The sequence below is a fragment of the Nuphar pumila genome, chromosome 10, assembly GCF_984573655.1.
Source record: "Nuphar pumila chromosome 10, dmNupPumi1.hap1.1, whole genome shotgun sequence".
Classification (NCBI taxonomy): Eukaryota; Viridiplantae; Streptophyta; class Magnoliopsida; order Nymphaeales; family Nymphaeaceae; genus Nuphar; species Nuphar pumila.
Window position 1 is genome coordinate 100,113,630 of NC_143258.1, and position 21,916 is coordinate 100,135,545.

The following is a 21,916-nucleotide window of genomic DNA, read 5'->3' on the forward strand; positions in this document are numbered from 1 at the left end:
AAAAGTATATATTTACATTTTTTATATTTAAGCTGAAGGCCCGGGTTCGAATCCCTTTGCCACATGGGGCTTAAGACATGTCTGGTAGGGTCCGCCCAACCCCAGCTTGCCTTTTAAAAAAAAAAACTCTAAAAAATTCCACAGACGACACAAGCCTACACCGATTCGATACACCGGATCGATTCACATATGGTATCAGCAAGCCGTCTACGGCTCGGAAAGCAAAAAACGAACACGGTCACAAGTCAAAACGCCCCGAGATCCGAACGGAACTCACCGGTACGAAGAACGAAATTTCCGATTCGATTCGGAATGGACCGTTTTGCAACTGACAGGTGCCAGAGTGCAGACAAACAGGTACCTTTTTGGTCCCTCCACCCCCCTTTTCTTTCTCCTCCAATCCAAATGCGAGACAAGAGAAAAAGCCTATGCTTTTCCTCCTCCTCTTCCTTTGAATCCTTTTGTTGTTGTTTGGTTCTTGTTTTTTTGTTCATTCATCGTTCCCAAGACAATCCCGATTCATAGTTCTTTCATTTTTTAGCAATTTTGATTTTGGGAAGGAGAGAACGGCGTCTGAAGAAGAGCCCGTTGATGCTCGTAACAGTATTGTTAGGATGGAAAGAGACGCATGTAGCAAGGGGTGAGAGAGGGAAAGTGGGTGTAGACAGGAAGAAAGGAAGGAAAGAGAAGAGGGCAAAGCGGGCGACCTCCTCGTTTCTCTCGTCGCCCCCAACACAACTTTCCTCTGAGAAGAGTGAGAAGATGAGGTGATCGATCATTCAGTATTTCAGGCCCCCGATAGAGATGGTCGGTTTCGGTCCCGAGTGTCCTCCCGATACCTCTCAGCGCTCGCTTCTGGAAGGGGAAAGAGTCTACTTCGTGCCCTACAGGTTTTGCATCTATACCATTACTCCTCATCATCATTTCCTCAACCATATATGATTTGTGTTCTTTTATCCGTGGAATGCAATATGAATTAGAGCAGATTTTTTTTTTGATCTGGTCATGTAGCTCGGATCCAAGCGTTTTTTCCTAGTTGATTTTATCGAGTACCGCTGGATCGGTGACCGGTGAGATAGATCTGTTGTTAATTCTGATTCGTTTCGCGATGCGACAGATGGTGGAAAGAAGGGCAGGATGTTTTGGCCGCGGAAGAAGATGGAGGCGGAGGCACGGGCGCGTCCGCCATTGTCTACACTTCGTCGCCTTGCAATGCAGGACCCATGAAGATCATCACCAATATGTTTGTGTCGGATCTCGTCTTTAACCTCAAGCAGCGGAGGGATTTGTCCGGCCGGCCGGAGGGCAATGAAGGCGAGGTCTCCAGTCAGGACTATGCGCTGCTTACAGAGGACATGTGGTTGCAGACGTTAAACCGGTAGAGACTGAACCTACCATGTTTCCCTTTGCTTTTTTTTTTGTTTGAATCATGTGGATTCAATGACTCCGACAGCCTTTTCTGTGGAGAGTTCTTGAAACCTCTTATTCTGCTTAGCGTCTTATCGTTCTCCAAGTATGCAATTTAATAACTTTGTGATTCTGCTGCTTGTATTTATGGTGCACACACATCCTTAGGATTTGAAATTTGCGCATCTTGAGCCTCCTGTTATCGCTTCTATTGGTGGGCGACAAGGGTATAGCTTGATTGGAGATTTTATGTTTCAAAGTCGGAACATAGAGTGTTTGAACAGATGATGCCTGGTAGACTCTGATTCTGTGGTTCTTGAATTTGGGGTTAGAAGGATATCTTGTCCATTCTTTTAACATACACCATGAATTAAACTACTTTTTCCCATAAAATAAATCCCCAGGATCATAGACTAGGTACAGATGTGTACATCAATGTAATGCAACTTGTAAAATGGCATATATCTGTTGTTTTGAACATCTACAAGTCCATAGTATTGTGAATTTTCATTAAACACTCAGTTGCATGCATGTTGTTGTCAAACATGTGAGAACAATGCTTTACGTGGCTCATAAAACAGAGGAGTACGTAAGAATTACATAAGCATTCACATATATGGTTTGAGCTCAAGAGGAAATTTTCATGAAATTAGAAGAATGCGGAGGTAATTTATGAAATTTTAGGCAATGAGAGTAAATAACATGGGAAACTCAAATTTGTTGTATAAAAAAATCCATTTAGCATGTGTACTTTATGTTAGGATTATAACACGTGAATCGGGTTTGGATCCAGATCTAAGACCCGAGTTCACCATGTATTGTTAAGTTGTATTTTATGTCATGAAAGTTGCATGAATCTTGATGCACTCGGGAATGGATACCAAGAACCAAAATACATACTCACCATAGAGGTAACAATGGAGCACAAAAATTATAAAATAAATAATTTTATTAAGAGTGAAATTGAAATAATACATAAAGAAATATAAAATTATAAACAACCTCACTACAAACACTCAAAACCCTACAAACTACCCATGCACTCTCTTGACCCATACACTTGCACACACCTACACCTTTTATAGAAAGAAGAGGAGAGAGAAGAGAGACAACAAGGGAGAGAAGGGGGTACCTTTATGTCCGTTGGACTAGCCTCCGATGGCTAGAAGTCAACCTAAGTTGACTAATATCCTAGTCAACCTATGTTGACTAAGATATAATATATATATATATATATACAAAGAAAAGGACATCCATCTTAACACCCGCCTCAAACTTATGGTGACTCATTGTAAGTTTGCAATTACAAAAGAACCCCATTACATAAAATGTCTTCATCGACTTCATAAAATTTTTCCATTTGATGCTTCTTGAAGGTATGTTCAATCACATGCTCCATTACATAGAGGATCTTCAATATAATCAATTCTTGAAAAACCTATAAATAGAGCTAACAAAACATCCCAACTATATACATATATCATAAGAAGATTTCAAAGAATAACTACATTAGTTATATATTATGGAAAGAGGATGGCCAAGCAGACAAACATACAGTACATAGAAAATATCTAACAATTTTCAAAATCATTTAAAGTAAGAATTACTTTTTGAATAAATCATTAATTTCAAACATCATAGTCATTAATCACTTTAATCATTCATGAAAATCATGTACACATATGTCTATCACAAAAGGCACATTAATGCATAACATGCATAGATTTTCAACATCATCAATGCCATGAAAAAATAACTCACAAAGGAGTAAATTTTGAAAACATTTTTACACAACGGAAGATATAAAAAATGATTCGAATCATTCAACACAGATTTAAGAAAAGATAAATACTCATAAATCAATTAATTATTACATTTTAGATGCAGTATTAATCATACAACTAAAAAAGGTCACTTATGGACCAATTTTAAGAGATAACAATGAAGATCTTTTAATACACATGCTTAAAAAACTAACTAATGAAACCAACAATATCTCAAAGAAACGCCACAAAGGCTACAATGAGATATCAATACGATAGTGGTCACTTATGGACCACATGAATACACACTAACAACTCACAAGGTAAAAATAATATGTCCTTTATTAACAAATGCTTAAAAAACATTAATTAAACATATGCAATACATACATGACAATCAATTATGAAACAAATTTTAAAATATCTTTGATCATGCAACTAAAGCATATTCAATGCAAAATGCATGAAAATATTTCAATAACCATTCTTTATATAAGAACAAATGAGTTTAGAAAAATTACGAACAGATTTAAAAAATCTCATATAACACAATGAATGATATTTGCAAATCTTAACACTAGTTTGACCACCACAAGCAATCACCTCACTCGACCTCCAATCCAGTGACTAGAACAAGAGCATAATAATAATGCCACTAAAGGGCTAAAACACACAAAATAATGTAAATAACCAACATCTCTTGTCTACGTATAATGACACTCTATGTCACGAGGATTCGGCTAGCAGGGTGCCGCACCCGCGTCAACGAGACTCGACGATGGTGCGGGTGCGGTCAACCCCACCCGGGGGGAACCCCCGGACCCCCTTATATATATTTACACTTTTGCCCCTGCCGCACCCCCCACACCTGGGTTTTTTGGAAGTGCCGAATCCCCGCACCCGCACCCGCACCTGCACCCATGTGACATAGATGACACTTGAAACAAGTGTATCAACAACTAGATCAATAGTACAGTGAGTGCACATAACTCACCACATTGAAGAACAATATCTCTTGTCTACATAAAGTGGCACTTAAAACAAGTGTATCAGCAACTAAAACATGAGTATAATCTCAATGCCACTTATGGACAAAACAAATACACAAAAGTGTGAATAAACATGTCTTGTCTATATATAATGACACTCCAAATAAGTGTATCAACTACTAGAGCAAGATTTTATTTTTTCAACATACATATCTATAACATGTCTTGTCTACATATAATGACACTCAAAATAAGTGTATCAACTACTAGAACAAGAGTATATTTTTTCAAAACATATACTTTATATATCAAAGGACAACAATTTCTAATTAATTTTTTTTAATATAATCCTTTAAAATACCTACCTCATATATGAAACCAAAAAAGGGCCAAAGGTATATACCGGAATGTGAAGAATTTGAATCCATACCATACGATGCCTCACTCTGATACCATGTCATCAAAGTGATATGAATCCCGATGCACTCTGGAATGGATATCAAAAACCAAAAATACAATGTATTTGAATACATACTCACCGTAAAAGTAACAATGGAGCACAAAAATTATAAAGTAAATAATTTCATTAAGAATGAAATTGAAATAATACACAAAGAAATGTAAAATTACAAACAACCTCACTACAAACACTCAAAACCCTACAAACTACCCATGCACTCTCTCAACCCATACACTTGCACACACCCACACCTTTATAGAAAGAAGAGGGGAGAGAAGAGAGACAACAACGGGGAGAAGGGAGTACCCTTCTAGCCGATGGACTACCCTCCAATGGCTAGAAGAAGTCAACCTATGTTGACTAAGATATAATATATATTATATAATAAATAAAAATTATATATATATATATATACACACAAAGAAAAGGACATCCATCTTAACATTTTACTCATGTACCGGAGGGCAAAATTGTACATTATCATGGCTGAGCTATATTTATATATGATGAGACGTCACCCTAGGGATTTTGGGTTGAGACGTCATTCAATTTCTAGGTTTCTTCTCTTCTCTCTTTTCTTTCTTGCTTGCTGCCTAGGGTTATTGTGCATGACATGTTTTCCAAAGGAATATTTCACACTTTAATGCAATAATGCTTCATTTTGCTGGCATAGACATGAGAGTCTTAAATGGGTTGCTATGACTTTGTACCACAAATTCCAAATAAAAATGATATTAAAACTGGAACATAACAAAGAGAAACCCTAACAAACCAAGCTAAATCTATTAGTGTTTTTACTTTTTAGATATCGAACCATAACTGCTCCCTTGCCAAAAGAAAGAAAAAAAGAGGTTGTATGTCATATGACCAGCAGTTATGCTTATGCTGTTCAACTTCATTTCTGAATGGCTTGAAAGGCTTTGAAATAAGATGGTTGTATCATATGAGACTCCACAATTCATATTGACATGATGAATGATATTATCATCAAGGTAAACATTAGCAAGAATGGCTCTCTCCCATGAAATGGATTGTCAAATTGGAATTAAGGCCACACTATAAAATTGTATTACATCATTAGAGCCAAAGGTTCTCAACCCTAGCTGGTGAACCATATGGGATGCTGTTAGAGTCTTGAATTGGCTATGCACAGAGTCTTTAAGAATATATGGCTGGCACCTTATGGAGCATGACTCTAAGGTTTTGTAGAATATATCAGAATTGTTTCTGTAGCTGCTTTAAGGACTGTATTTGTGAAGCATGAACTGAAATTTGATGTGAATATTGAAGAGGTGACATGTTACATCAATTTTTGAAACAGAACAATGAAACATTTGAATAAAAAAAGATGGAAAAGATACGAAAGAATTCAAATAGACAAAACATGAGATGATACTGTAGGAAAATATGAGAGATAAGTAACAAAGAAACGTATTAGAAGTTGTTGAAACACACAAAAGAGATATATCTTCTACAATAAGGGCGATTCCTGGTGTGAGTAGATTGTGTGTGACTGAGGATCTTGTCAGAAACCTAGGATATGTATCATATAGGTCACTTGGTCCAAGACAATGAAAGTATGTTTTGGAACGTTTCTAGCGAATTTCCTACATGCTAATCAAATAGTTGCAACTTCTACACAATGTATTAAGGTTTTTGGGATGGCAAAACCAAAAGCACATCTAGTCTTTTACTGGTGGCCATGAAAGCACAAATTTGATAATGTAAAATATCTAAACTTTTCCAACTTTTCTATAAAAAGAATGGGAATGATTAGAAATTGACTTGGGATGACAGCATGAAAATTTTGCTCTATCCAAATTGCTTCACTATTTGAACCCAACTTGGAACTAAGGCATCCAGTCCATCTATCATTAGGACTGCATAAGAAGCAAGCTTGTCATGAGAAGCTCAGGTTTGGCTCATGAAATCATTTACTCAAAATGAGGCAAGCTCAGGCATTGACTTAAACTATAGAAACAACCTTAAAGGCATAGGCTTAAGGTCGTTGAAAAGAAACTTTGGGCATATGTCTCATTCTACTTCTCTGTACTTTCTCTTGAATTTTCCCTTGATTTGTGACTGCAAATTTCAACTTATTGGGCATTCCCTAGTGTCACATTCTTTCAGCTTTTCTTGTAGGAACAATGAATCTAAAGCTACTTCGCATAATTCTGGACACCTGTCAGTTGTAGAAGATAGCAGACTTGAAGTTTATCCTTTACGACTGAGGCTGTCTGTCATGCGTGATAACAATCAATTGACAGCAAGGATAAGCAAAAAGGTAGTTCTTTTTTGTCTTATCAATACCTTGTTTTCTTTTTGTTGCTGCTATCATATAAACATGTATTTTACATAATGTTTGGTACTATATTAATCAATTTTGGGTTCCATCCTTGAAAATTGCTGCCTATATCATAATACCATCCTGTCTGCATGCATATGGAAAAGTTCAAGTTCATAGAAAACTAATTTAACGCTTTAATCTGTGGTGGTTTTATTCCTGGTAATATGTTTAATAACTTCTGAAGATGATACTTGTTCAGCAATGAGAAATACTATTTCTGATTTCCTTAAAACTTTACCTTGTATTTTGGGCTTTTAGTTTGGACCAACTGTAAAAACTTGGTCTCATCAACATGATGCTGTCTTCATTTTATTTTCATGCAATTTTTTCACATTCTCTCTTTTGTTTTAAGATATTCCTTTCTATCTTATGCAATTTTCTTTTTCTTATTTATTCAATTTATTTTTCAGTCAAAGTATACATGGAATTAGGTGTGTCATTGTTTGTTGTGCATGCATGAGATGCATCTGTGCAATACACTTTTATTCTTCTAAATTTGTATTCAGGTTTCTTATCCAGATTTTCACTGAAGTTACTGTGATGCTAATATTGATATGTAATACCTTTATTTTGTAAGGGCATTGAACTTGGTTAACTTTGGTGGAGTTGGAGATGCCAACTGCAACAGGTTGTTAGAAAGAAGCCTGTTTAAGCAATTGGTCTCCTTGTCTTTAGTCATTGCTGTATAAAGTGCTGGATGATTCCCAATTCCCGTCATCTTCCAGTTGGTTTGAACTCCCTTTGTGGTTGTCTCCTTGGTCCAGTCTGTTAATGCGGCAGTCTTAGACTCTTAGTAGATCTTTCCTGGGTGTTGCATCTTCTTTCCGACAGTCCAGACCCAACTTTTTTTTGAGTTAATCAAATTTTATGGCTATCTGTTGTCAAATGCTTCACTTTGCCATAATTTAATAATTACTTTAATGTTGGAAAGAGTTGAAACTTGAAACAGCGAGAACAGGGTCATTGGCCATTCTTCAAGATTATGTACACAGGTATATAATGGATGTCTGCGTGTATGTATGAATGTATATATGTATGAATGTATATATGCACTGACAGAAATGAAGCACTCCCAAACATGGGGTACAAACCAAAGAAAGAAAGTGATTATCAAAATTTAAGTGAAAGAAAAAAAACTAAAACTTTTGCCTAGAAAATATATTCAGGTAAGCCAAACTTGATGTATCAAGTTAATTTCTTGGTTTCCTTTAAAAACACTTTTTAACTATGGTAGAAGAAAAAAAAATTCAACTCCTTTTCAAAGTTAGGATGGATTAGGTCTGTGCTCTGTATCTCTCTCTTATATGTTCTTCAAGGGAATGTACACATTCCTAACCCAAGGAAAACAAAGAAAAAAATTTGACACTAACCAAAAGGGCTTCTCATGTCATTTTTGAAATTGTTTTAACCAAATTACTTGTTTTCTAGCTACAGGAAATAAACAATAGTGTTGCTTCTTTTAAGATTACTTGATTACCTATAATGGTCATTTATATTGGGTGTTTCACATTTGTTTGGAAGAAAAAATGCCGTCAACTTGTTAGCATCCACATGAGCGCATGCATACACACATGCCTGCATCATGCACCCCATTCTGTATTTTGATGTGCTTTCTTTCGAACCTTTTCAATATAATCAGAATTATAACTTTATTTTTGTTTGCAATGCTGGATTTCATGATAAATGGTGCCTGATTGGGATTTGGGGCTCTTATGGAAGGAGTATGGCTGTATTTTAGTTAGTCCATCCTATCTTACAGAAGCCATTCATATTGCTGTCAACTGCAATTGATTTATGGATTGGAGTATCTGAGTTGAGACCATAGTCACCATTGTCTTATCACAGTGGGGGATGTACATGTTTTTAAGTAATTGCGGTGTTTGGCCTTCATTTTCTTTCACGAGTTTCTGATATTGGTCTGCATTCTATCTCCTCTTTTTATGAAAATTCTACAGCATCTGTATCCTTTTTGAAAGTGAAGAAGATTTGAAGAAGAACAAGGCCTTTCAGAGTTAATGGCATTAGTGAAATTTGAGGTTTGATGGTTAGATTAGTTGATAAAAAAACCAAAATGGAGAACAAATCTCAGTTTCAGTGGTTTAGTGAAACTGTGGTTACAACTTACAACACAGCTCTATTATTAGTGTTACCTTTTAGCTTTCTTAATGTGTAAATCTAGCCTGCTGCAGCACTGATAGAAACCTTATTAAGTGCGGGTGAACCATTTGAGAGGATTGAATGTCAAAATAAGGAAAATATCCCTGTATAAGTTTAAAATATGGAGAAATGGCTGGAAAAGGATCACCAGAAGACATTTGGTTGCATGCGTGTGTGGGTGTTGTCATTGACTTTTATGATGCAGTTCAATAAATGACTATTTTTTTGGTACTATTAGATTCAAAACTCACAGGGAAAAAAACATCTTAACTATTTTTTTCAGATTAGGAATTTACGAAAGATCAACTCCATTGCAATAAACTCGTAAGCTTGAGATCTAAGCAATCATGTGTGGCAAAGCTATTGTAGATTTTCTTTTCATACTCAACATTAAAACAGACAATTAACTTCCCTTCTATTAAAAGAAATTGTAGAAGATCTGCAGTGCATCTCTAGACATCATTTTGACCTCTAGAATCAACTTATTCCAATTCTTTGCTGATTATTTCATGTCCACCCTTATTTAAAGTAAACCAGATTTTAACAGTGTGCCACCCTAGCTACTTTCAACCTTATGCAGAAGGAGATGCAGTTCACTGAATCACTCAACAAAAAGGTGATTCACTGAACTAATGAGTCTTCTAATAGTCACAAAATTTGAACTGGTGAGCGTTCTGGGCTGACTTGCATGAAGGAGATTGGCCTACATTTTTAGTCTTTGGAACAATTGGTAAATGAAGCACTTACTAGGTTGATAGAAGTTATCTAGGCCCCAAATATTACGAAAATGTCTTTTACAAGCATTTCTTCCTTCTTCATTATGGTTGAGATACCATCCGTTTAGATAAGGGACCTTGTGGGAAGGGATATTCTTCTGGGATAACTTGTATGGTATCCATATATAACGAGAAACTGGACCTTCTACAATGTGCATGCTTCAAGGTCTGCATCATACTTGCTGAGCCCCAATGCTTTCAATTTTCAATAATGATCACTTGAAGGAAGTAGATGGAACAGGTGGCATCTGACTGCCCAGGTGGTCGTGAAATTGATTTTTTTTTTTCGCATATAAATGTAATACATTAGACTGTTTTTTATGAAGGGAGCATTTTCTGAAATTGCAGTAAACAAGGTTTATGCTTACAGTTACTATTGTCTGTGTGCCTGTGTGATGTTTAGCCCACCCTATAATGAAAATTCATGCATTTAGGTTGTTTTATCATCAAGAGATATGCTGCATGCTATGTCACATGGGTGCAGGTGCGGGGATGCGACACTTCCAAAAAACCCGGGTGCGGGGGTGCGGCAGGGGCAAAAATGTAAAATATATATATATATATATATAATTTTGAAGTTTAACATTTAACAATTAACATTATCATAATATCATTCATCATGCATGCAGTATATCAACCTAAATATCAAATTATCAATCAAATAAGTAAAACAATTACATAAATCGACCTAAATATCAATCAAATAAGTAAAGCATAAAAGAACTAAATTACATACCAAAGTATATCCTGATGAAGTAATGGATGTTAATAATTTTCTTCTTCATCATTAAATGCATCATTAAAAGGAATACTGGGCTCAGCTAAATCCATGTTTGTTATGTTGAAATCTTGTTCTCCCTCGAAGTCACACTCTTTTGGGTTTACATCCCAAAATTTGGATGTTTTTTGTCTGCTTTACAAACCCAATTTGAAAATGTTAAATACAATATAAGTATATTTAAATGAAAACTAAGAAATAATCAAATAACTAAGAGAGCAAATTAGTACTTATATTCATCATTGCTTCGCGAAAGTAATCGAAGATTTGAATGAACATATACTAAATCCTTTGCACGCTTGCTGGTGAGTTTGTTTTTCTTCATGTTGTAGATTTGAGAATATGTGCTCCAATTGCATCAACTGCTTTCAAGAATATTGGGCCACTAAGCGAACAAGCAATGAAATTGATTAATGGACACCTTTGAATATCTGTCCATCCATTAGACACAATAGAAACTCCATTTTGCTCCCATGAATATTTTTTAATCTCCAGCAACATCTTCACTTTTGCCCTCTCTTCTGCAAGAAGTGCGGTTCATATTTTTTCTGAACTTGGAGGCACATAACCACTCAAATTACAATTTGCCAAGGATATTACTAAATCCTTCAAATAAGGATTTCTAGCCGCATTAAATGAGAGTGAACCAGAATAAAAATACCTCCCAACTTTTCTATCCAATTCATCTCTTCCATATGTATTAAATGTTGCTTGTATCGTTCCTCTACCTCCTACATTGACTTTTCTTTTTTTTCAGCATCTTCTTGGTGGCTTGCAAATGACACACTAACTGCACAAGAATCGACCATTGCCTTTCTCTTCTCATATTTTTCTTGTATTTTCTTGTATTGTCTTCGCATTGCCTCATCAACTTTTCTGCAAGCTGAAATGCCATTTCCTAGTATCTTCAACAAATGAACCTTCACTCTTGTGTAAGACCCAACAAAATCTCTTTCGCATAGCTTGCATCGAAATCTCTTGTTTCCACCACCTTCTTCTCTAGTTTTTGCAAGTTTATCTACATGTACCCATAGTGGCCCCACATCATCAATCTCACTGCAACTATCAGCAAAACTAGCAGCAGAACTCACATGTTGGGATGAGGATGACGCAAGTTATTTCCCTTTATCCGTCATTTTTATCCTGAAAAAAAAAATACATTCAAATTTTCAAATCAATTATACTCGACCCCCTCCCCCTGTCGAAAACACAGGGAGAAGGGGGGGCTCAGCCCCTCCCCTGCCGACCCAACAAGACAGCGAGAGCGAGGGGGGCTCGGCCCCTCCTCTGCCGAAAACAGAGGGAGCAGGGGGGGGGGGGGGCTCAGCCCCTCCCCTGCCGACCCAACAAGAGAGCGAGAGGGGGGGCTCAACCCCTTCCCTACCAAAAACAGAGGGAGTAGGGGGTGCTCAGCCCCTCCCCTGTCGACCCAACAAGAGAGCGAGAGGGGGGAGGGGCTCGGCCCCTCCCCTGCCGACCCAAAAAGAGAGCGAGAGGGGGGGCTCGGCCCCTCCCGTGCCGAAAACATAGGGAGTAGGGGGGGCTTAGCCCCTCCCCTGTCGACCCAACAAGAGAGCGAGAGAGGGGGGGGGGGGGGGGCTTGGCCCCTTCCTTGTCGACCCAACAAGAGAGCGAGAAGGGAAGGGGGTGCTCGGCCCCTCCCCTGCCGACCCAACAAAAGAGTGAGGGGGGGGGGCTCGGCCCCTCACCTGTTGAAAACAGAGGGAGCGAGAGGGGGGGATCGACCCCTCCCCTGCTGACCCAACAAGAGAGCGAGAGGGTGCAGGGGGGCTCGGCCCCTCCCCTACCGACACAAGAAGAGAGTGAGAGAGGGTACGTACCTGCGAAAGGAGAGGAGGAGCCTGGGAGGTGAAGCTGGGGCATCGGTAGGAGAGAGGTCGAGCTTAGGGGGAGAGGAGAGGAGAGATTAGGGGCAATTTTTTTTTTGCACTAATCCTCCTTTTCATCTTGGATTTTTTTTAACACCAAAAAGTGGACAAAAATGACCCTGGGTGCGGTCAACGCACCCAGGGTCATGTTGACCGCACGCGCACCCGCATCGCGTCGGGTCGACGCGGGTGCGGCACCTGTTTTGCTGAGTCTCTGTGACATAGGTTGCATGATATTGTGAAGATGAATTCTTGATCTCTCTATACTGTAACTGCTTTCAGTTTCCTCACTGTCGATGTTTCTCTTTTCCAGGATAATGTACCAGAATTTTATAAGCGAGCGTGCAAGATTTTCGGTGTTGAATCTGAGCCAGTATGTTTTTTGTTTGTTCTTTGTTTTGTTGTTTTGAGTTGTCTGGGCCTGCCTGTTTGTTGTGGCCTGATTTAAGTTCATTGTTTTGTGTAGGTGTAGATTTTTTAGGTGAGGCATGCAATGCTATATTTATTTTTTATTCTGCTGGATCAGGTGCAAATTTGGGACTTATCTAGCCAGACAGCATCATTTTTCACGAATGAGAAAATAAGGGTTCCTAAAGACTTCCAGCGTCAAACAGATCAAGAGGTATTGGTTGGCCAATTTTGAATAAGTTGATGCCATTGTCTGAATAATGTGTTTTGACATTCTTGTTCATGTTTTCCTGTTTTGAAGATACTCCTGGAGTTACAGGTGTACAGGGTTTCTGATTCAGTGAAAAACAAAAATGAAGGAAAGAAAGAGGATCTAACTCTGCATTCACAACAATCTCGGCTAACATCTTCTTCAAGTAATGGTACACTTATTTATAATGGAAGCACATGCAACATTGAAACGGACTCCACAGCCGCCAACTCTTTCATTTCAATAATGGGTGGGAGCTATGGAAAATGTGTCACTTTAGGCTTGACTGGACTACAGAACCTTGGCAACACTTGTTTTATGAATAGTGCCATACAGTGTTTGGCACATACGCCCAAGCTTGTTGAATATTTCCTTGGGGATTACAGTAGAGAAATAAACCAGCATAACCCATTGGGAATGGATGTATGTGTCTTGCTCTACGTTTTCCTTTCAGTATAATCTTTGAAGATAATTTCCCTTGGGTTTTGTAAACTTGACTTAGTCATAGTAGATTTCAGTTATTAATAAATTTGGGCTTATACTTTACTAGTAATCTCTGTTTCTTTTCAATCTTAATGCCTATGTAACTTTTATCATTGATCAGGGAGAGCTTGCTGTTGCTTTTGGAGAATTATTGAGGAAGTTATGGGCTCCTGGGAGAACTCCAGTAGCTCCTCAGTTGTTTAAATCCAAACTTGCTCGTTTTTCTCCTCAGTTCAGTGGCTTCAATCAACATGATTCACAAGTTAGTCAATTCTCTTGGTGCAAAGTCCATTTTGTTGTGCCTTCAGATCCGGAAGTTTGCTAAACATATCACACATAAATTTATTTCTATCTTTTATAGGAACTTCTTGCCTTTTTGTTGGATGGACTTCATGAAGATCTGAACCGTGTGAAACAAAAGCCATACATAGAAGCAAAGGATACACCTGGTCGGCCAGATAAAGAAGTTGCTGACGAGTATTGGGAAAATCACCTTGCACGTAACGACTCCATCATAGTAGATGTTTGCCAAGTGAGTAGATATCTATCTCCAACTATGTCACATGGATATGGCTGTGGATACATGGATATGGCTGTGAATACGGGGATATGGCCATTTTTAGGAAGTTTCCAATACGACTTGTATATAAGGGGATACAGAGCGGGAGTTAAAATGGAGTATCTGTGTGACATAGATCTCCAATAACTTCCTGCAGAGCCTTGTTCCTTTGTTAACTGTTCTGAATCAAATATTTGGAGGCACCTTTGAGATCCATTTTCTTACCTTTTCAAAAACACCTTTGTAGGCATATTAAAATTGATAACTCTCTGATTCTGAACATCTTGAAATAGATTCTCTATGATGGATTAGGGGTGGCAAAACCTGACACGACCCGCCAACCCGCCTCTTAGGCGGGTTCGGGTTGGGCTTAAGCCAACCCGTTTAATAAACGGGTCGACCCACGTAACCCGTTTATTAAACAGGTCGGGTTCGGGTTGGGGGTATGCCAACCCGGCTGACCCGTTTAATAAACAGGTTAGGCGGGTGGGTCAACCCGCCGACCTGCCAACCCGCCGACCCACCAACCCGACCCGCCAACCCGACCCGCGAACCTGAGAACCCGTTTACCCGACCCAACCCATTTATTAAATGGGTTGGCGGGTCGTGTCGGGTTACCCGTTTATTAAACGGGTCGGGTTCGTGTTTGCCACAGCCGACCCGTTTAATAAACGGGTCGGGTTCGGGTTGAGGTATGCTGACCCACCAACCCGTCGGGTCGACCCGCCAACCCGACACGATTGCCACCCCTATGATGGATCGTGCAACTAAAATAGAAATGTGAAAATGAGAAGCCTTCAAGTGAAACATTTGTTCTCATTGTAGGTCTGACATGCATCCAATTACTTGTGTTTCATTTTGGTGAATTTTCTGACTTTGTTCTTTTTAGTTTTTGAAGGTGTAACCTCATGAATTACAATTGATTGTTGAAATGTAACAGGGTCAATACAGGTCAACATTAGTATGCCCTGTGTGCAGTAAGGTCTCGGTTACATTTGATCCATTTATGTACCTATCTTTGCCGCTACCTTCTACCACTACCCGGACAATGACAGTGACAATCCTCAGCACTGATGGTTTCTCCCTACCTATTCCTTACACTGTAAATGTACCCAAATATGGGAAGTGCCGTGATCTCATTCAGGCTGTGAGCGCTGCTTGTGCATTAAGGGGTGATGAAAAACTCCTAATGGCTGAGGTATGTAGTTATGGTGTGTGTGTCCTGCTTCTATGTGTATGCAAACTTCTCATCTTTTGCTAAATAAGTTGCAATTCTTCTTTTTGTTCCTCCAGATTTACTCTCACCAAATTATTCGTTACCTAGAGGAACCATCTGATTCTCTCTCATTGATTAGAGATGAAGACCGACTAGTGGCATACAGGATTTCAAAAGATTCTGAGAAGCTCCCAATTGTGGTATTCATGCATCAGCGCTTGGACAGGTAGGCTATGTCTTCTCCAAAATGTTGTTGGGTTTTCTTGTTCATGTAGAAAAAATCTTGTTATTAGAGAGAAAGCACTCGATAATGAGCTGTTCACTAACTAAACACAGTAGAATTTTAAGATTTTACTACATAAGGCGTTGCATACTATTGAACCAAGTCAAAACCCAGCTTTTTGGAACTTTGGTTTTAATATGTTCTCTCCTGTTTTACCTAGAAGTTGATTAGTTTATTTAAACTAATCACATGCAAATGCAAAACATTTCGATGTAGAGTCTTTAAAATCCAATTATTGCAAGAATTGGATGCATAACTTTTTAAACTTTGGTTGATAGGAGGGGAATTTATGTTAAACATTGCATTCTTGTGGGTATCAGTATCCATGAGAAATAGACTATTAGTGATGTTTAAAGCAACAAGATGACCCTTCAGGGAAATTCAGAATAGTTGGTAATAACTGGTGCTTGTCCCTCCTGATACTATATCCAGTTTGGGGGCCAGGCAAATAAGGTATTGGTATATGTAAATTTCCTATCATATAAAATGACCTTATCACAAGTGACTCTGGGACTCAATTCTCCCTTTATCTGAACAACATCCCAGACCACTTTCTTGCTCCATCCTCATTGCCAATAAATTTCTTATATCAGATGTTTTTTAATTCAGTTTACATGATAAAGTCGCTATTTGGAAGCTTACTATTGACATGCTGTTAGATCTGAAAGACAACAAAACATCATAAGGAATTGATTTTCAAAAGCTTTGAGTGCAGTAATGTCACAGTAGATTGTTGCTTCCAGAAGCTGCATGGTGTACATAACCGTTTCCTTGCTGATAATTCAAAGAAATAGCAAGTTTAATCATAAAAAAACTAGCAATATTGACCCTCATAATGGATTAGTTCAGAACTTTGAAAATCCGACTTAAAAAAACTCTTGAAACACAAAATTTAGGATGAGTTAAGAATTTGCCATTTAGCAAACGTTGAATCTAGGAACTTCTTGGTTGGGCTAAAGTGAACTTGATATTCCAAGGCAACTTCTTCAATTTCCTTTTGTAAATAATTATTGAAATTTTTTGGGTGTACATTAATGATTTTAGCACAGTGGACTTTCACCAGTATTTTATTTTTTTTAGATTAGAATCCCCTAATAATCTGCTGTCTTAGCAGGCACTACATCACCGGTCAAATCACATCATATTGGAAATCATTTGGTATCCCTCTCATCACATGGATGTCTAATGTTGTTAATGGATCTGATATTCATCGTCTCTTCCAGAATTTAGTGGTGCCTTACCTAAGAACAGAGGAAGATACAATTCTTGACCTTGATGATGACAACAATGATAGATGTGAGAAAGGTATTGAATCCAGCAAAACCACCAATTCAGTTACAGATGCTGATGACTTAAATGAGAGATCCGAGTGTAGTCCTTCTTTCCAGTTTCTCCTGTCAGATGAGAAGGGTGTGGCCAAAGATATTACTATTGGTATGGATAGCACAGTTCCTCTTTCGGACACATGCAGACGGTTGTATGTTCTTGTGCGCTGGCCGGAGGTGTTGATTGAGCAATATGATGTCAACCATCTTAGCAATCTTCCTGAAGTTTATAAATATGTACCTTTTGCAAAAAGACCCCTTGAGTCTGTTACTCTGTATGCTTGTCTTGAAGCTTTCTTGAAGGAGGAGCCTTTAGGACCAGATGACATGTGGTGAGTAGCCCCAATATATATGCTGAATGATTTTTTTTTGAAAATCCTTTTGGTATATAAAGCTGGAGTATCCATATACATTCACTGTATGCCCTGAAACTGTTCTTTATCTCTAGAGGAGTTTGAAAAGGATTACATTTGGGTGTATCAACTTACTGGCTTTTCTCCTGCAGGTATTGTCCAAGCTGTAAGCAGCACAGGCAAGCCAGCAAGAAATTAGATCTCTGGAGGCTGCCTGAGGTTCTTGTAATTCACCTTAAGAGGTTTTCATATAACCGTTTCATGAAGGACAAGCTGGAGTCTTTCATAGATTTTCCAATTCATGATTTGGATCTATCAAGCTATATTGCTAGGAAAACTGAACAGTCTTATTGTTACAAGCTGTACGCAGTGAGTAACCATTATGGAAGCATGGGAGGTGGTCACTACACTGCATATGTTCATGTAAGTGGTGCTTTTAGTTCATGACATTTCATTGGCCAAGAAATAAGCATGTTGAAGTTGGCATTCACTCAGTACATCTTGCTTGAGTAACTTGTCATTCTCTAGAGTCTACTACCTGCAATCTAGAAATGGGACTTAGCAGTTTGTTTGTTTGTGTGTGTGTTGGGGGGGGGGGGACACTTGTAGTGTGGTCATGTTCACATGACCATCCTATCTGGAATCATGGGGGTGCATCAAACTGTATCTACTTAATCTGACCAAAGATTTGTTCAGCAAGGCATGTTTGCTAGGGATTGCACCTTGGATCATGTTTTTTCAACATAAGAACATTTCTTTTAGTGACAATTTGGGTACAATAGTTGATTTTTGAATTCTTTGTAATGTTTTCTTGCATGTGATCACATGATTCAGAGTCCATTTTCTACTAAACAAACCATGTAGATCACATCTGTATTGTCTGACATCCAATCACTTCAGGGCTCATGTTTAATTTGCATCAAGACATTCTGGCCCAATGCATCCAATCCGAATAGCTCTTTGCTTGAGTACATGGATGGTCTTCATGCTAGTGATGGTAGAATCTCAAGTGAAAAACACTTGGTTGATGTTGCCATGATTATGCTTTAGTGTGCAATTAACAGATAGCTCTTCTTCTTTCAGGAACACCAAAAAGGCACCTTCCACAATTCTTCCCTCTTCTCTCCACCTTTCTCTTTCCTTGCATTCCTTTCCTTCACTGAACTTGTAACATGTGCTGACATTCTTTGTTGTTGACAGCATCTGGGAGAAAATCGTTGGTATGACTTTGATGACAGCCATGTTTCACCAATTTCCGAGGATAAGATAAGAACATCAGCTGCATACGTACTTTTTTACAGAATTGTAGTCAGTCAATCACAGACCTAGTTTTGCTTGACATGTTTCTGATAATGTGAACAATTTGCCCCGCTGAAATGGAGGCGGCCCGCCGTTATGGTTAGACTTGCTTATGACATTCTTTGATCGTCGGAATTACATTGAGATGGTTGATTTGGCAGTGATAAGATGATACTGACTAGAGGTGTGTGCAGATCACTGGTGCCAGAATTGCTGTAACATAAATGATGTAAGACTAGGGAAGGTGCATCTACCTGTGCGAGGTTTTGTGGTTGTACTAATATCTTGATCATGTAACCTTTTTTCACAAGGAAAAGCTGTCAACAGCTTATGGGTTTTTGTATTTCCTGATCATCCATTAGATATTGTAGCTATTGAATTTTTATTATTATTTTTTACAATATAAAGAGAACAAGGTTTGACGACTTTGTACTGGTTTCATGAACACCTTGAAATGTAAAGTTTCATCTTATACAAGTGCAATGAAGTGGCTATTGGAAGATCTTGTCACTTCAAATCGGATTCCACAATTCATAGGGAGGCGGGCCCATATGCGAAGGTCCCATCACCCAAAGACAGGATTCCTGGTCAAAAAGAAAAAAAAGAAAAAGAAAATTCTCGGCCGACTATTCAAGGGTCTCATCACCCAAAGGCAGGATTCAGAAACTTTTAGTCCTATGAATGCAAACCACAGAATGAACCCTTGTCTTGAATGTGAGTTTGAAACTTTGAAAAACAAGTGATCAATATCTGCTGCAACCTTTTAAAGTTTAGGTTTTCTCCCCAAAAAATCTTTCAATCATTCTATTAAATCCTCGAGTGCTATCTTGTACAGCCATCAGTTAACAGCTGGACATGATGTGTAGTGTCAATGGTTCGGTTGATTGCTTGGCATACGATGCATTTGATTTGACAGGCCTGTATAGCTAGAGAGAGAGAGAGTGAGAGAGGGATCATGGTGCACATGGGACTTGGTGGATCCCTTTGACTGTGTAATGCGTGTTGATGAGCACAGTGCACATGGGTATTTTGTGGATCACTTGTCTTTGCATTGCAAGATGGAAACCTGTTCAGTCGTTATCGGTGGCCTTGTTTCCTGTAGAGAGAGAGAGAGAGAGAGAGAGAGAGAGAGAGAGGACTATAGCTATGTTACAGGGACGCACTATGATACGCTGACACTCCGGACACATACAAAATACAAACATTATTTTAATATTTATTAGTTTTTAATTGTATTAAAAAATTTGTATTTTTATATATTAAAATATCAAAAATAGTTTTAATTGATTAAAAATGTAAAACAATTCGTATCCTCGTGTTTATTTTATAAAAACTTGATAAACCCCTTTCTCAAGCTCATGTCAACCGTTGGGTCGTACGCATATCTTTGTGACCTTAGCTCTCTCATGCTTGCACGTTTGAACCATTTAGATATGCTGGCTGGCATGCTCGTCTCGTCTTTTCCACACACACACACACACACAGAGAGAGAGAGAGAGAGAGAGAGAGAGAGAGAGAGAGAGAGGCCAAAAGCTGAGTAGTGACTCGTTACCAAAAAATTGTTTCCAATCCATGCTTCATATCACATGGTGTAAAAGAGGCTTGCCCAACAAATAATACGTCTAGCTTTTGACTCCCTTAAAGTTCTTTTTAAAATGAGGAAATATTTTCTCAAAATTCAAGTAAAAAACAATTTCTTTTCATATGAATATTTCCATTTCCAATCATAGCCTTGTAAAAGAAAGAAACAATTGTTATAGTGTGCAGGACAACACACTAGTTGATTTATACTTTTTGAGTTTCATCTCAGCCTGACCCACTAATTAGTCTTATGGAGTGTGCTTGCAGCCATGGAACAGACGACTAATTTTAACAGTTTTTGGACTTGAATATCTCAAACTCCTAACAAATGCTTTTGAGATTTGGATACTTGATGGTTTCAAGTAGAACATGAGCCTATTGGTTCTTTATTTGACTAAATTATTGCAATTTGGACTGTTAACCACCCAAATTGTTAGGGAAATTATTCAAATCAATTTCCCCCACCCTTTTTTTTGGCTTTTTGGTCTGAAGTGTCCAAGAGTGGTTAGTTGAGCCTTACACAAATCCAAATGCCAAATAATCATGGTGGCAGTGGGTTAGCTGGGGAAGATTCTGCTTATTGGCACTGAACAACAGTATTGGGTCTTGATTGGAAGGAATATGAGAATTTTGTAGTACTATCAAGCTTGGTTGAACCCAAACTTTAGCTGCTTTAATTTAGTTCTAGAGATTGGCTAGGACTCATTTGGTTTTCCTTTACTATCATCATCAGGTTTTGGGGGACGCCCCTTTTCTTTTCATAGGGACAGCAACTCCCCCTGGTGGGGCAGAACACTTTATAAGTGTTCCACCCCCCCCCCCCCCCCCCCCCAACATTAGATCTGCTCAGCTTTCCCCCTATCAAACACCAGAGGTATGTAGAGGAACCTCTATCACTGTTATTCAAAGCTAACACTCTAAAAATGGACCTGCCCAAGTGAAGCTACTCATTTGGTTTTCCACTCAAAAGCTGGGACCAATGGAGAATGGCAATGGACTTGACAACATATTCAAACCATCTCAATGTCACATTATTTTTTTATCAACAATGAAAGTACCATTTTAAAGTTAATTATTTTAATTTACTTTTTTGTTGTTACATGAATCTAAACATGCGCACCTTTACAACGTTCCGTTTCTTTTTTGTCGCTTTTGAGTTGTCCAATGCTCATTGTTATATCAGACGGCCTTTTAAAAAGCCTTTTTTTTTTAATAATCTTAAAGGTACTCATTTATTGTTGTTGTTTGGCTCAATAGTCTTTTGAACCAAGCACTTTGGCTAAAATAACTCACTTTTGCCTAATTTTTTGAGAAATAAAATTTGGAGAAAAGTTTACTTTATAAAATATATTTAGTCCTACATCCAATATTTTCGAGAAACATGCTGAATTTAAAATGTGTAGAGTTACTTAGAGGGCAAGACCCTCGCAAGTTGTCAATTGAATTTTAGATTCTGATTTTAATTTGGCTCGGTCCGATCTTTGTTTGACTTTGATGAATCTTTTTTATCACTCTTTTTTTTTAACTATTTTGGACCTCATAAAACCTCTTTAGAAAAGATTTAATATTTTTTTAAAAGAGTTTTAACACTAA

General features: G+C 38.2%; 1 protein-coding gene across 3 annotated transcripts; it reads left to right on the plus strand.

The window, feature by feature from the left end:
- The first annotated feature begins 398 nt into the window (after positions 1-398).
- LOC149827569 (ubiquitin carboxyl-terminal hydrolase 8-like) lies at positions 399-19,211 on the plus strand. Of its 3 annotated transcripts, none has more exons than XM_090018167.1 (13): positions 399-890; positions 1,118-1,378; positions 6,762-6,903; positions 12,880-12,939; positions 13,093-13,188; positions 13,276-13,647; positions 13,829-13,969; positions 14,069-14,239; positions 15,207-15,464; positions 15,560-15,708; positions 16,880-17,422; positions 17,596-17,866; positions 18,644-19,211. In XM_090018167.1, the coding sequence occupies exons 1-13, from the start codon at positions 805-807 to the stop codon at positions 18,770-18,772; spliced, it is 2,679 nt and encodes an 892-aa protein (XP_089874293.1). In that variant the 5' UTR covers positions 399-804; the 3' UTR covers positions 18,773-19,211. The 3 variants fall into 3 exon arrangements, with proteins under 3 accessions (XP_089874293.1, XP_089874292.1, XP_089874294.1); XM_090018166.1 differs by having other exon boundaries at positions 656-890; positions 6,750-6,903; XM_090018168.1 differs by lacking the exons at positions 399-890; positions 1,118-1,378 and having other exon boundaries at positions 6,833-6,903; positions 13,033-13,188.
- Positions 19,212-21,916: the final 2,705 nt, after the last annotated feature.

Coding starts and splice junctions, on each gene's coding strand:
- LOC149827569 (XM_090018166.1), top strand. CDS start 805: ATGGTCGGTTTCGGTCCCGAGTGTCCTCCCGATACCTCTCAGCGCTCG. Junction 12,940..13,092: donor TCGGTGTTGAATCTGAGCCA/GTATGTTTTTTG, acceptor CTGCTGGATCAG/GTGCAAATTTGGGACTTATC. Junction 17,423..17,595: donor TTAGGACCAGATGACATGTG/GTGAGTAGCCCC, acceptor TTTCTCCTGCAG/GTATTGTCCAAGCTGTAAGC.